Source organism: Durio zibethinus, chromosome 22, assembly GCF_047325235.1.
Source record: "Durio zibethinus cultivar Kanyao isolate XHJ-2024 chromosome 22, ASM4732523v1, whole genome shotgun sequence".
Taxonomy (NCBI): domain Eukaryota; kingdom Viridiplantae; phylum Streptophyta; class Magnoliopsida; order Malvales; family Malvaceae; genus Durio; species Durio zibethinus.
In genome coordinates, this window is record NC_143183.1 from 19,657,238 (window position 1) to 19,673,548 (window position 16,311).

General features: G+C 34.1%; 3 protein-coding genes across 3 annotated transcripts; 2 read left to right on the forward strand and 1 right to left on the reverse strand.

Annotated features, from left to right (window-relative positions):
- Positions 1 to 297: 297 nt before the first annotated feature.
- Positions 298 to 3,119, reverse strand: LOC111306773 (haloacid dehalogenase-like hydrolase domain-containing protein At2g33255). The gene is made up of 5 exons (XM_022904671.2): positions 2,783 to 3,119; positions 1,955 to 1,997; positions 1,409 to 1,469; positions 1,188 to 1,322; positions 298 to 842 (listed from the first exon to the last, which is right to left on the reverse strand). The coding sequence occupies exons 1-5, from the start codon at positions 3,117 to 3,119 to the stop codon at positions 678 to 680; spliced, it is 741 nt and encodes a 246-aa protein (XP_022760406.1). The 3' UTR covers positions 298 to 677.
- Positions 3,120 to 3,354: 235 nt separating this feature from the next.
- On the forward strand, positions 3,355 to 10,779 carry LOC111306772 (P-loop containing nucleoside triphosphate hydrolases superfamily protein). The gene is made up of 15 exons (XM_022904670.2): positions 3,355 to 3,556; positions 4,339 to 4,596; positions 4,928 to 5,112; positions 5,694 to 5,888; positions 6,482 to 6,658; positions 6,775 to 7,160; positions 7,792 to 7,972; positions 8,196 to 8,318; positions 8,409 to 8,525; positions 8,750 to 8,854; positions 9,109 to 9,249; positions 9,446 to 9,511; positions 9,738 to 9,896; positions 10,233 to 10,314; positions 10,407 to 10,779. Exons 1-15 carry the CDS (start codon positions 3,355 to 3,357, stop codon positions 10,457 to 10,459), a joined length of 2,430 nt encoding a protein of 809 aa, XP_022760405.2. The 3' UTR covers positions 10,460 to 10,779.
- A 3,108-nt stretch (positions 10,780 to 13,887) lies between these two features.
- Positions 13,888 to 15,851, forward strand: LOC111306774 (ammonium transporter 1 member 1-like). The gene has a single exon (XM_022904672.2). It carries the CDS (start codon positions 14,059 to 14,061, stop codon positions 15,514 to 15,516), a length of 1,458 nt encoding a protein of 485 aa, XP_022760407.1. The 5' UTR covers positions 13,888 to 14,058; the 3' UTR covers positions 15,517 to 15,851.
- Positions 15,852 to 16,311: the final 460 nt, after the last annotated feature.

Below are 16,311 nucleotides of genomic sequence, written 5' to 3' on the forward strand. Positions count from 1 at the left end.
CAGTTATCTATGCCAGAAGCATGTCCATCAGTCCATCAAAGTAAATACAAATTAAGCACCATTTGCTATTTAGAACATCTATTTCATAAGTCATTCATATATTAGAAGTCACATAGAGTTAGTTATATATTAAGCAGCCCTCGTGTTCAGAATTTGATCAATTCCAAAGAAGAAAAAACACTAGTAAGAGTTGTCTTAAAGAATAAATCTTTCGCTTTTGGCTCTTATTAGGGAAACAGAAAACAAATGAACATTTTGGTTGAACTGAAAAAGAATATCCAGTAATCAGTAAGTGATGAGAAACATATATATGTCAAATCTCATTGTCACATTCATCTGGCCAAAACTCATTCCTGGAAGAAGAGAAAAAGCATAAACTAGAAACCTTCTGTTCATTAAATTCCCTCGACAATGTGTTCATCCCAATTCCCATTAATTTCCACTGCATCATGAAATCAAGAAAATCATCATTGTATCTACAACAAATACACCTACAAAACCAGGACAATAACTGCTTTCTACATTTCAGTTGTTCCTCAACTGTTAAAATCTTTCTTTCGGAACAACGAGAAAAAAATATCACAGAAATTATCTACCGTAGGATCTTGACTGGACAAAGCTCAACTATCTGAAGCTCCATTCAGTGCCAAACCATTTGTCAACCATGGATTTAGAAATCAGGGTGTTAGGTCAAAATTGGATTCCAGAAGGGAGTACACTTCATTTAGGGAAGACACCTTGAAATCTGGAGTTAGATCCAATTTGGCAAAATCATGAGGGCCATACCTCCCCTTTTCATCAAGCAAGCATGTCAGTGCTCCTGCTTGTTTCCCACAAGCTACCTGCAAATACATATGATAATAGCTAATCAGAGTTCATGTGACACAGTCATAGATTAAAATGGTAAATATAACAAGTTGGGCATCCAACCACCATGTAAACTTGAATGTTCCAAGATGTACTTGTTTTACTTTTCTCCCTCCTAAGGTTTATAATTTGTAACAAATAAATATCATATCAAAGGCATATTCGCTAAAGGCGCCTAATCATCATATTGCTTCCGACACAACCACAACAAAAATTCAAACAAATGCAAAAGCTAAATAGTAGCCATGAAGATGATGAATGAGCTACATCATCATTTTTTGTTCTCTGTTTATTATTGTTGCTTTGGAAAAAACACTCACATCATCTTTAAGACTATCACCAACCATCATGACTTCATTTGGTTGAACTTCCCAAGTCAAACAGATATGCAGCAGAGGAGCAGGGTCTGGTTTATAAGGACGAAACTCCCGGCTAAGTGCTGGAGAAAACATCATCTGAAAAAACACATGTTAGAAAGATTTCAATCTCCCAATTGAACAAAATGTCTAGAATAGTTCAGTTTACGCTTCAAATATCTTACTCCAAATCGTTGATGAAACAGATCAACTGATTCTTTGACATTCCGAGTGATTAGTCCCCTTCTGAAGCAACATGGAAGCAATTAGTGTTAGCATCTAAAAACTCATGAAAAAAAGTGACAAAAAAAAAACTCATGAAAAAAAGTTTAGTTAACAAAACACGGCCAGAAATATTTAGAGTTTCATGTAGTAGATTTGAAAGAAAAAGCAACTGACAGATCCAAATTTTAAGTACTGCTAGGAGTAAGCAATTAGCATGCCAACGTCATTTAGCTGGTACATTAAATGGTTAGAGACAGTAAAATTAAACTTAACAAAACAATCTGCTACTAGTAATAAGTATTAAGTAATATAGCTATAGTAACTAGACATAAAATCAGCCAAAAGTCAAGCTACCGCATGGAAAATATCTGGAAACTCAGTGATCTGTTGTGAGGCAATAACCTATTATGCCTGCAGCCATCTACACTGTGTCTTAGATAGTTAACTGAAAAACTATTAACTGAATAAGTATTAGAAGAAAAAGCTAAGGCATGATGGAACTTGACCTTATTTTCTTTGCATCAAGAAAACCACAAAGTTGTGCTGCTCCTGCACCATTATCAACCAAATGTTAAAACTTAAATTGATTAGCATTGGAAATGGCAAAGAAATGAAGTCCTATGTAGCTGAAAGAGAGAGGCGTCGCTAAATTTAAATTAAACTTCCTCCATATCAACTCAAAAGGGAGAGTCAAAAAAAAAAAAAAAAACCAAAGGAAAACACCAAGCCGAAGATTGGCATTGAAGTTCCAGAAATATACTCCCAAAAGTATGCTACCTTGAAACTATTTTTCTTTGGTACAAGAGAAGCAGCAGCCTAAAGGATCAAGGAAGGAGAATTGCAAGTGTTGGAATCGAACCCAGTCTTGCAAGAGTCAACCTCCTAAGGGAGCAGCGTGAACCAGTTGGCTATGCCCCAGGTTCTGCTAGCTTAAAAGTTGAAACTATTGTGAAACCATGAAATACAACCAAATTTGCCCAAATGAAAAGCATAAGAAGTAGCTAGATAACGATAATCTTAGCCCAAAAAGAGCTACAGTTTCCGAATAAAAATGGACAAATAGCGATGCTTTATAATAGAAACCAATCACTTCAATGAAACCATAAAACACAGAAACCACTCAGCTGATTCCCTCTTCAAATGAGGATCTTTACATTTTAATCCTGTTTAATCCTATCATTTCAAACTAAAACTTGAATGCCTTAGGTTCAAAACATGAAACAAAAATCATATAATAATTAGAAAAAAGTAGCATGCTTTGAAAATCCAAATCAACCCTTTTCTTTTGAACAATTCCCTTTCGCATTCCCAGCAATCAGAAACTAAGTACTAACCAGGCATAATTTGGAGGCGAGCAAGGCCCTGCTTTTCGAAATCAGCAATAATCTGATAAGCTTTTTTCTGCTTATCGGGACACCAATTCTCAATGTGGTGCAAAATATCAATCCCAGACGGGTTTTCAGCTTTGATCCTCATGTACTCGTCGTTTCCGAGGACAGACTTGTACATAGCGGCGAAGTCGATGACGGGGACGGTGAGAGTACCGTCCATGTCGAAAACGACGCCGCGGAGGCGGGTCTTGGTGGGGAGAGTAGACATGGAAAAGTGGTGAAAGAGAGAGGATTTACGATTCAAATGAAGGAAGGATTTGGATAGAAGAAATGAGGGCATTAGGATTTGGAGATAAGATATTTTTATGGATATTTATAGGATTACCGGTTTTGGGTTGTTCTTAGATTTTGGTGGGGGAGCGAGGTTAGAGTGCTAGACTATAAAAGGTAAAAATACAGTGAAACGGCACAGCATATGTCATAAAACGATCTATAGAAAAACCAAAACCTTAAACAACGCAGAGTCTCTCTTTTTTTGCCGTTTCTTCAGTAGACAAAGGAAGAGCTTCACAGCCATGGCCGCCCTGTCAGCGCCTCAACAAGAAGGAGAAAAAGAATTGGTTTCGCTTTCAAAGAAGAAAAAGCAAAAGAGAAAGAGAACAAAACATGACCCGGAAGCTGAACGACTCGAGTCACTCCCTTGGAACTCTTCTCTTCCCGACAAAGAAGAAGATGACTCTTTTTCTCTCTTCATTGGCTCTGGGGACCTCGATGGAGGTTAGCCTTATAAAAGAACAAGATCCCATCTTTATTTTTTGTTAAAATTAATCTTTTATGTGCTAAATTTTAGAACTTGGTTATTATATTAGTTAGATTCCTTTTTATTTGAATTGTTTCAAGTTAGATGGTATGCTGCTGGGTTTTCAAGGAGAAATCTTTTTTTTTTTTTTCGTTTTTTCGTTTTCTATTGACTTGACATTGGCCTTAGAGCTGAAGGGATGTTTTGTTTATTTGGTTTTAGCTGCTGGAGTTTATATCGCCTGTTTAGTTCTAACTTGTTGCTTTTTGATGAATTCGACTTTAGAAATCTAAACTAAGTTACTCAAGAGTGTCATTTAGGATTACTTTTTGTTATTCATTCATTAATTTGTTTACTTGTGTCACAATTTTGAAGAACCTAAGTACCAAGTAGAGTGTTGGGTGTTTAGGAATTTTGGGTATATAGGTATGAATTTGATAATCTTGAGGCTTCCAGTTCTGAGCATCGGTCTAATCTCTTTTGGTTGTGTAGAAAAGCCATTGCAAAGTGTTGGTCACATCTGTGGCTGTTATGTTGGTTACTGTGAAACAATGATGAAATAAGGTTAGTAAAGAGAGAATGTAATAGTTTTCTTATATTTCAAGATAATGATTTGTACAAAGTTAACTAAGTATTTGGAAGGGTTTGTGTTGCCTAAAATGTTTTCTTGGAGCTAAATTGTGCTAAGGTTTACAGTTGGACTTTGGAGGGTTCGAGCTTGTTCCTAGATCATAATTCTTGTTGATTATATTGAGCGCAGGCTTTCTTTCCCTTGAAGAGATTGATGAAGCTGATTATGGTTTAGACGTACCTGGACCTAAGAAGGAAATATCTAATAAAAAGTCAAAATCTAAAAAACAAAAACTTAACGAAGCCACTGAGGGCTCTGGTGGAGATGTTGAAGCTGAACCTGCAGAGAGAATGGCAGACAAGAAGAATGTGAAGGACCAAAAAAAGAAAAAGAAGAGTAAGAAGAAAAAGGCAAAGACAGCTCAACAAGAAGGGGAGTCTGCAACTGGTTAGTGCTTTATGTATTTTGATTTTGATATGCTGATTATACTAGTCAGTGTATTATTTGGTAAAGACTGTTTTAATTAACAGGCAGTTTCTACTTTTAAGCCCGTTTTGCTTGTGTGTAACAACATAAGCTTAATTCAACTCAATTTGATCCCTTCACAAGCTTTTTTGACAGTAATAAGTTGATGTGCCACTGGTGTGGTTTAGACTAGTTTCTCACTTCCATGTGTAATATGTCAAAAATGATTGGGCCTTTTGTTGATTTCTATATTAATGTTCAATATAATGGAATATCCTGTGATCAAATCATAATCTTATTACTGGATTTGCAGTTAGTGACAGCAAAGACAATGAGGAAGAAGAGATGCTTAATGAAGCTGAAGCTTACTCTGAATTTTATGCATGGAATGCGTTGAGACTTCACCCTCTGCTTATGAAATCAATATCTCGGCTTGGGTTCAAGGAACCTACTCCAATACAGAGAGCTTGTATTCCTGCTGCAGCTCATCAAGGAAAGGTTTGTCTCCTTTGATTTGGTAAATTTTAAATACTTTTAGTTTAACCCTCATTTATTATTATTATTTTAATTCCTTCTATTTTCGTTTTCAATAAATCAAAAAGAAACATTGACACTATTTATTTTATTAATAATTTTCATTCTTTGTTCGTAATGGAAAAATAATTAAAGGAAATTCAATCACTACAATATCAATACAAATTGTGCGTTTAAATCCTCTAACTTTTTTCAAAGTTACGTAATCTTATGCTTTTTTATGAAATAATCCTATTTTTGTTTAAATTATTTTAGTTAGACTAGATTTTTTTTTTTTTTTTGACATTGAACCTTTTATTCTTATTAAAATTCTTTTATATATGCGATATGAATTATAATATTTGAAAACATTTTTCTTTAAAATAAATTTATACATTGTTTGCAATTTTAATATATATATATATATATATATATATACATATATATATATATAGAGAGAGAGAGAGAGGCCCCCACAAACACAATTCCTGGCTTTGTTCCTGGAAGATTTTCATGGTCAATGATGATATCTCTTTCACAGTGATGGTAATTTGTTTATGGGATAGGATGTTATTGGTGCTGCTGAGACGGGATCTGGGAAAACACTAGCCTTTGGCCTACCCATTTTCCAACGTCTGTTAGAAGAACAGGAAAAAGATGCAAACTTGCTTGAGCAGAAGGGGGGGGAAGCAGGAAAGTATGCTCCAAAAGGTGTTTTACGAGCTCTTATCATCACTCCTACTAGAGAACTTGCACTCCAGGTATTCATAATTGTCTTATTGTTGCTTTTGTCAGTTATCTGAGTTGCCCACTCAGCACAACACACTAAGCCTTTTCACACCACATAGGGCCATCTTAGTTGCTTGCGTGTTTGGATAAGAATAAATAATATTTTATCTAGTCTTTAAAACCCCAAGCTAAAGCTTTCTAGATCTGGACCGTGGACCTTAAAGGCCTTACTTTTTTTTCCCATATTTCCTTATTGCTTTTATTGTGCAGAAGCCTTAGGAGCATTGTTAAACTTTTTGGGTCTTTAACTCCATATATTGTTTTAATGAGTTATCATAGTTGAGAAATATCCTGCATGTTGTTGGTTGAAAACTTTAAAAAACTTCTATATATGTTGTTTGAACTTTTAAGTACATGAAGCATAATTGTAAATTTAATAAGAAGAATTGTGTTTGAAGTTGCTTCGGCTTCTTTATCAACAATTGTAATCATCAAAATGCTACACTTAACCTTGATTTTGATGAAAAAAGTGTCCTTGGAGAATGTTAAGATGTTATTGTGTTCCTATTTTACTCAATCAAGTTGAAGTTTAAGGATTATTGGACATTTTATTTCCATTTTCTAGGTTACCAATCATCTTAAGGAATTTTCCAAGGATATCAATGTTAGAGTGGTTCCTATTGTTGGTGGCATGTCAGCAGAGAAGCAGGAACGTCTATTAAAAACAAGGCCTGAGATAATTGTTGGAACTCCAGGGAGATTATGGGAGCTTATCTCAGAGGGAGAAAAACATCTTGTTGAGGTTAGGAGTGAAATATTATCACTCAAAGCAACTGAATTTGTTTTTAAGTGTTTTGTTTTTGGGATGTGAGTTGGTAAAAAATAAGCACCATTTCACTCATAATTTTATCTTGGCAGTTACATTCATTGTCTTTCTTTGTGCTGGATGAGGCTGATCGAATGGTTGAAGTAGGACATTTTCGTGAGTTACAGTCAATAATTGAAATGCTCCCTATGACTGGTGGTGTTACTGGAGGACAATCTCAGAACACACAGAATTGTGTTACAGTTTCAAGCTTATCAAGAAAAAAAAGACAAACATTTGTATTTTCTGCAACTCTAGCACTTTCTGCTGATTTTCGCAAGAAGCTAAAGTGTGGTTCATTAAAATCCAAGCAATCTGCTGAGGGGCTGAATTCTATTGAAATTCTATCTGAGCGAGCAGGAATGAGACCCAATGCTGCCATTGTTGATTTGACAAATGCATCGATTTTAGCAAAGAACCTTGAGGAATCTTTTATTGAGTAATTTCTTTACTTTTCTTTTGCTAGCTTGCACCTTGAACTCTTTTCCTCATTGGCCAAAAAAAAAAAAAAACTCTCGTACTCACAACATAAGTTTGCTTACCAATTTAATCATTTTGCAGCATGATATTTAAAGCTTAAATTTTATCATTAGAATTTTCTAGCATGAATTGTTTGCTATGTATCTAAAAAAGCTGACTGAATTTGAGAGTACATTACCCCTCAAACCTTAATTCCTTCCTTGGCTTTTCCAGTTTTTGTTTTTACTAAAATGTATGTTGCGAAGACCTTGAAATGTTTAATCATTCATTTTTGGGACAGTATCTTCTGCTTGCATTTTCTTTTCTCTACCTCCTTTATTTTTTTTCTTTTAATGAATTATCACTTATCATAACATATGCTCTTATCATATATGACGAAATGATATATGAAATTTTTTTTTTTTTCACAAGATAAAGAATTTGTGGGTATTACCTTTGTTAATTTCCAAATTATTCAAACATTCCTTATACTTTCATATAATTAAAGATGAAAGATGAAACTTTCTAACTTAGAGTAATATGTCTGCATTTATGGGATGATAATATCATCTTTGTCTAGCAGAATAATACTCTTATCATGAATTCTGCAGATGCAGGGAAGAAGATAAAGATTCCTATCTGTATTATATTTTGAGTATTCATGGAGAAGGGAGAACGATAGTTTTCTGTACATCAATTGCAGCTTTGCGTCATATATCTTCCATCTTGCGCATCCTTGGCATCAATGTTTCAACACTACATGCTCAGATGCAGCAGCGAGCTCGCTTGAAGGTTTGTTTTCCCTTGACTGTGTTTATAATAATTATGCACTTCTTTGTACATAGCCTGGTCTAAAGATTGGTTGTTCTGTTGCATGCTCAACTCTTTGCGATGAGGGATCTGTCTCCCCTTCTATAACTTTCTTGCAGCGTTATTGACAATGGTTGATATAATAACCAAATTTTTTTCCTTTTTTTTTTTTTTTTTGGCTTGGTTGGTTCTCTTTTCGATGCAGGCCATTGACCGTTTTCGTGCAAATGAACATGGTATTCTTGTTGCCACTGATGTTGCAGCAAGGGGCCTTGATATTCCTGGTGTTAGAACTGTTGTCCACTATCAACTTCCTCATTCAGCAGAAGTAGGTCAAGATTGGATGCCTTTAACAAGTTTTTGTTAATATTCTTCTGGTCTTTATAGCTATATTTTGATTATTATTCTTTGGCTTTAGGTTTATGTCCATAGAAGTGGAAGAACTGCTAGAGCCTCTTCTGACGGGTGCAGCATTGCTCTTATCTCTCCAAATGATTCCTCAAAGTTTGCCTCTCTGTGCAAATCATTTGCTAAGGTACTTGTTTTGAAGGAAATGTTCCCATTCTTCTTTAAACCTTCCCCAACTTGTTAACTTGTCATAGAAAAGGAAATTACAAATACTGATCAAGTGTTTACCTAACTAGATTCTTATAGTATTTTCTACTTTGAACAAGTAATTACTCTTCCTAGTTCTTAAATCAAATTTAGCATTTTGTAGTTGGCTTACATGCTTTACAAGTGCATTGGCTTCATATGCAGGAAAGCATCAAACAATTTCCTTTAGAGAACTCATACTTGCCAGAGGTCATGAAGCGTCTATCTCTAGCATGCCAAATAGACAAGATCTCAAGAAAGGATTCCCAGGTATATAAATTTTAATAATTTAGCAATTTTACAAGCCATTACAGCATGGTGTGTGGGTTTGGTTGGACTTATCCTTTGTATCTGCCTGGATAATGTCTTTCTTGAAATGTTTGTAGCTGGATGTTTGCTTATTTCTTTCTTTTTCTCTTCTTTCTATTTCCTATTCCTTGGTTTAGTTCTCTTTGAATTGGTACTTTTCCCATTTTAATTTTACTTTTTGTTGGTCATTCTCAAACTTATTTTGTTTGCTGTAGGAAAGGGCAAACAAAAGCTGGTTGGAACGGAGTGCCGAATCTTTAGAATTAGTAGTGGAGAATTATGACAGTGAGGAGGAAAGAGTGAAAATTTTCAAGCAAAAGAAAGCCAGCTCCATTCACTTAAAGAAGTTACAGCAGGTTCTAACTTGCTATGAATAAATAATTATTGTACTAAACCTTTGAACTGTTACTGTTAAAGCACTTCGATAATCGATAAATAATCTTTCTTTGGAATTCATTCCATGAAATGCACTTTACTTTATGACTTCACCTTGTTTCTTTTTTTGATGCCTGACTTCACCCCTTATTTTTCTTTTTTTTTTTTTTGGTGCAGGAGCTCAATTCGTTGCTTTCACAACCATTGCGTCCAAAAACATTTTCGCATCGCTATCCAGCTGCAGTGAGTTTTTTTCTGGTCTTTATTTCCTAAATAATTTTGCAAGAGCCTTTCTGATCTCTTGAGTTTTGCTGTTCCAATGTGCACACTTTAGTTGGTTACTAATTGGAAGTTTCAGTAAAAACATCATGGTGGAATTCACTTTCCGAATGCATTTTCTTCTAAATTATGATTGGATTAGACAACTAATTGTATTCAATTTCATCTGCTTATATTACTCTTTTTCCAGGCTGGTGTTACTCATCTTTTACAACATCAATTTGAAGAATTGGCTAAGCAAAATGGAGGTGGCAACTTGGGTTCAGGTGAAAACAAGAAAAGGAAGTTGGTGGTTATTGGTCAAGATTGTGTGGAACCACTCCAGGCACTTCGAAATGCTGGTCATGAGGTAGTAAATTGAATGTTTAATTTACACTTATTTACCTAATTTTGTTCTTTCGATGGAAGCTTGGAAACCTTCTGTTAACAGAGTGGATTTATGTTCACGCCTATGTGCAAATCAAATGGCTGACATGGGAATCCATCATATCTAGCCCCTGACATGTTTTTCACATGTTTGAAACCATGATAGATGCAAAGATCCAGTCCAGTCCAATTAATTAGGATGATAATGAATTACCTACAAGCATGCTGTTGTGTTCAATTGTTTATCAAGTTTATGATTGAGTAAATATAGCTGGTCCATATTTAGTCTAAGGATGAACTCTCTCTCTCTCTTCCTCAGGTGCACATGGGTGTAAAAGAGATGGCAGAAAAACGAAGAAATGTGGAGAGTTTGAGGAAAAAGAGAAAGGAGGAGAAGAAACGTAATATTCATTCCTTGTCTTTCGTCTATATTCACTCAGCACACTTCTCTTTTAAGGGAATGTTCTAAGCTTCTTTGTTATTTCTGCTCTAGGTTTGCGTGACCAACGTAGAAAGCAGAAGAAAAAATTCGAAGGGAGACAGTAACTAGATGACTTATCCTAGGCTCTCCTATTTCCCAATCCGGTTTATTTCCTTTAGCAGCAAGTTGAAGTTGGCTCCACCCGAATATTCATTCAATATCATAACAGCGAAAGTTATTCTCGTTGCTCTGCCTATATTTATTAACCTGCAATGGTTGTCGGATATGGGTATGTGTCTGACATGATTACGCACAAATTTTTCAAACTTTTTCATATATTTGGAGAGTATCATACCAATGTACATTGGATATGTGAAGAGTCGAAGCAACATTTAGTCTTAAAGACGAAAGTTTTGAAATATTCAATAGATCTTGCTTGCATTAACATCTTCCTTGCATGCACATTGATAATATGAAAATGGCACTTTCAAGATCTCATTGGGTGCTTGAGTTTACTTTGATATTGTCATGTTAAGATCCATATGAACGTGAAAAACCAGATCGTCCAGCTATGGAATCTGGGTGTTCATCAGGGACCCAGATTTGGTGTCTGTGTTATCCAGTTGACATTCATTGCTTTTTCATTTTTTTTTTTTCAAACTTGAATGTGAATCCATTTCATTAGTGCATGCTTTTAGCTGGATATCCTGCATCCTGAATTTCAATATTGTAGATTTTTATGATTGGTTGACTTTGAATTAATTTTCAAATAGCTTAAATCTCAGGAGAGGGATTTAATTTCGTCATAACTGAATCATTGACTTTCATAAAATAAAACCAAGCATGACGATGGACCATTGTCATTTCTTCATACATATTTCGTGCAAGATTTCAACTTCTTTTTTAGAATATTCTTTTTCAATAATATATTCTGAATTTAATAGATAATATTTATTAAGGCCACAAATCACACGTAAATATCTACCAAATTAGTTGAGTTGGTAATAAAATAAATATTTTTTTTGTCAATCATGATTCGATTTTTATGAAAATATTTCAATGGCATTATAAAAAAAAATAGAGATAAATATCATTTTCATACGATGAAAAAAATTCATGGTTCATGTCAATGCCCTACTTTTGAGATTGCAATAAGCAACAATTTGATTATTTAATTATCATTTGTGTAGCCGTAGAAAATTCAACGGGGGCAATAAGAAATTCCGTATCTTGTTTTGTGTACGCCAACATGACGTGGCCTGGAGAAATCCAAAGTATTAGCTTGGTTGATTTGATTATTCATGGAAATTTTGAATTTAATTACCGTTCTTTGTCATTGGTCAGCTAATTGGCTGTCATTGTACGGTTCAACGGTCAAATTTGAATGCTTTAATCCCTCATTAATCGAGTATTAGATGAGGAATAAATTAATACTTTAATTGATCAACAGTTATATAATTTTTTAATAAAATATTAAAATTTTAATTTTAATAATAAAAATTAATCTCAGTAATCTTTGACTTCGAATCCGATTAAAAGGCTTATTAGAAATTATAAATTGTTGAAAAAATCTGATCCTAAAATAAAAAAATAATTAATATATTCAAAAGAATTATATATTTATAAAATACATTTTCAATTTATCTTATCCATTAGATTCGGATAAATATAAAATTATAATTTGATTAACAATTATAAAATCTGGTATGATGAAATTTTAATTTCAATGAATAAAAATCATCACTACAAAAAATACAATTTGATTGTGTAATTTAAATGTCATGCCAACAAATACTCTTTATTTAAAGAGGTAAAAAGATCATAATTTTTATTTTTTTTTATTTTAGGGAAAATCTAATATAAAATATTCTTTAAATATATTACAACTTGATGCTAAATCTTGGTGCCAAAGTTGATATTAAACCTTAATGCTTGCATCAACTCTCATTTTATATGTATATATATATATATATATATATTAGTAGAAAAATTTTGAAATAAATGGATTATTAAGATATATCATATTTGACAGTTTAAAATAAGTGATTACAAGTTATATAATTAAAATAATCTCAATAAATTATTATCAACAGAATTTAAATTCAAAATTTTTTTATCAAAAAAAATAAATCTTAATCAATTGAATCAATTACTTAGTAAAAAAAAATCAAAAAATCAGTACCAATATTATATTAAGATATGCTTTGCAAGAGTTGCCCTCCTACCGTAGTGGACTGTCCAACTATGTCACATTCCATGTGGCATTAATCCTATAATAATCAATTTTAGAAAATATGTCATTGTCAATAATTGTATAATCCGTTAGTAATTATTAAATCTTTAATTTTAATAATTTGCATTATTTTATTGCAACAAACAATACTTTAATAAGCAATCCTACCATAACGGTCAGTCACGGTGGTTTATAAGGAGAAATTGAGATAATTGTTTTTCTCTTTCAAGGGATATGGATGTTGCATTTAGCCATTATTAGGGTCAATATTTAACATCCTAAAATTACCACCACAAGAGTTATTGAGAGGTTTTAAAATTTTCTAGCATCCCTTTCTTCCATTTTAGTCAATCAAGGAAAATATGTGAGAAAGCAACCCCTTAGCTTTCTTCCTTTTTGTGTAATTTTCTTGATCTAAGAAGTATATTTTAATTTTACAATTCTATTCTAAACATCCAACAAAATGTATACAAATTTAGTAACATAATAATAAAAAATAAAAAATTATCTAATACCCCATTTCTTGTAAAATTAAATTTTACAAACGGATTTTAAAAAATATTATTAGATTTTTTTAAGAAATTAATTAATTATAATTCGAGAATTAATTGATTAAATTTTATCAAATTATTTGATTTTATTTATTTAAAAATTTAATTGAATTAAAATAAAAAATTAATAATTTAATTAATTGTAATAAAATATTAAACTTAAATGATTATTGAATATAATTTTAAAGTTATATATATATATGAGAAAATGAATAAATTATCCATCTTTAAACCTTACCTGCCATCTAAAAGGAATTTACTCATTGAATAATTTCCCAACTCCCAACCTTGCAAATTGTAAAAGGTGTACATCATTTTATTATGGTTTTTTTTTTTTTTTTTTGAGCACAAAAGTCATAGAATGTTTTACCAATACCATAAACAACCACTCAAAATTAAAACTAAAAATAAATTAGAATTAACCTTCTAAATTTGGCAATCACTTGAAATGAAAGGAAAATATGTCTGGCATTTACCCAAAATATAATATAAATCTTCAATTCTTGAAAAACTACTATAAAATGATAGGATTTTACTGCCTAAATAAATTTCCCTATAAGCTCTAATTCTTCCTTTCTTTTATTTTTTATTTTAAAATTTTATAGTCAAAACAAATTCTCACATTAAACAAGTCCACACAAAATATTCAATAAACCAAAAAAAATAAAAGAATATTTTATATGGTCCCATATTTATGAAAAATAAAATAAAATAGGACTATTATAATAATTATTATATATTTTATAGAAATCTAAATAAAACCAAAAGCAAAAGACCCTGGGCCCGAACCACAAAAAACTGTGAATGAAAAATCTTCCTTTTTCCCAAAGTCATCTATCTATATAAACATCTTCTGCTCTTCTTGGTTCTGCCTGTAACTGTCTTTCCTTTCCTCTTATTTCCTCTCATTTACTTCGTTTCTTGGGGGTTTTTTTAGGCCATGGCTACTTGTTCAGCGGACCTAGCGCCGCTTTTAGGCCCCAACGCCACCGCCGCAGCCGACTACATATGCAACAAGTTCACTGATGCTTCTTTTGCTGTTGACAACACTTACCTTCTCTTCTCTGCCTACCTTGTTTTCGCCATGCAACTTGGCTTTGCCATGCTTTGTGCTGGTTCAGTCCGTTCCAAAAACACCATGAACATCATGCTTACCAATGTCCTCGACGCTGCTACTGGTGGCCTCTTTTACTACCTTTTCGGCTTTGCCTTTGCCTTTGGTTCCCCTTCTAATGGCTTCATTGGTCGCCACAACTTCGTCTTAAGATCTATTCCTTCTTCTTTGTTTGATTACAGCAACTTCCTTTATCAGTGGGCTTTTGCTATTGCAGCTGCTGGGATCACCAGTGGCTCCATAGCTGAAAGAACCCAATTCGTTGCTTATCTGATATATTCGTCTTTCTTAACTGGTTTTGTTTACCCTGTTGTTTCTCATTGGTTTTGGTCGGCTGATGGCTGGGCCAGTTCTTTTCGAGCCGATGACTTCCTCTTTGGTAGTGGGGTTATTGACTTTGCTGGTTCAGGGGTTGTTCATATAGTTGGTGGTGTAGCCGGTTTATGGGGTGCACTTATTGAAGGACCAAGAATTGGCCGGTTCGACCATTCGGGTAGATCAGTTGCCTTGCGTGGTCATAGTGCGACCCTTGTTGTTCTTGGAACTTTCATGCTTTGGTTCGGTTGGTATGGGTTCAACCCCGGTTCATTTAACAAAATCTCGAGTATTTACACTTCTGGGAGCTATTATGGGCAGTGGAGTGCTGTGGGAAGAACGGCGGTGACCACCACCTTAGCTGGATGCACGGCGGCGTTGACTACCCTTTTCACGAAAAGGATTTTAACAGGTCATTGGAATGTCACTGATGTTTGTAATGGTTTGCTTGGTGGCTTGGCTGCTATCACTTCAGGGTGCTCTGTAGTTGAACCCTGGGCTGCTGTTATTTGTGGGTTCGTGGCTGCTTTAGTTTTGATTGGATGCAACAAGTTGGCTGAGAAAGTCAAGTTTGATGATCCTTTAGAGGCTGCTCAATTGCATGGTGGATGTGGTGCTTGGGGAGTGCTTTTCACAGGTTTGTTTGCTTCTGAAAAGTATGTCAGGGAAGTTTATCCCACCAGGCCTGTTCGATATGGTTTGTTTAGGGGAGGTGGAGGAAGGCTCTTTGCTGCTCAAATCATCCAGATTTTGGTAATTGTTGGGTGGGTGAGTGCTACAATGGGGACTTTGTTCTATTTTCTTCATAGATTTGGTCTCCTGAGGATCTCAGCTGATGACGAAATGGCTGGTATGGATTTGACAAGGCATGGTGGGCTTGCTTATGTTTACCATGATGAAGATGAAACACACAACCAAGGGATTCAGATGAAGAAAATTGAAAGTCACCCAACTCCTCCTTCAGTCTAAAAATCTTCTGTTTCCCTCTTTTTTTTCCTTTAATTTCTATTTTTTATTTTTACTTTAGATTATCCTACGACTTGATACTTCTTCTCTTCTTCCTTTCCCTTAAAAAAAGATGGCTCCTGTATTTAAAAATATCTTTCTAGAGTTTGTGTAAGAAAACCATGCTGGTAGGTGGCTGGTTCTTATTGGAGATAATGCGAGGGAATGCTTTTGTCTTATTCATGTTACACAGAAAGTGGAGCACGCCATATTAGAATATTGATATTGGTTTTGGTGGTGGGTCGAGTCTTTGGCAGATAGTTGAATCTATCCTGGAATGCATTTGTTTTACTTTTCAATACCTTTTTTCATTGGAAAAGATATGGTCAGTGAATCGCCAAAGATTATTGGCTGCGTTGCTTTTTCTTCCAAGTAATTAGATGAAAAAACAAGTAATCACCGTTTTTTCTTTTTGCACATCAATGCGGGGAAGTTGGATTTCACTATCGAGCATGTGACCATTCTCATGGGACACCATGCTTGTGAGGAGAGAATCTTGTGAATTGCCAAGCTAGAAATTTGGAGCTGGTCGATCCATAATTTTTTTTTCTGGTATTCATCACAATAATTTACCAATATCCTCTTCGGACAAGGGGATTTTGTTTCCATAAACGGGTTAACTTTAACAAGGAAACATTCAAAGCCACTCCTCCGGAGTGTACAGTCATCCTGAGAAAGGTCAATGAACTAAATCCAACACCACTCATCTTCTTATCTATTCAGATCAAGCTAGTTGCTCTTTCACATTGGCGAAATGGC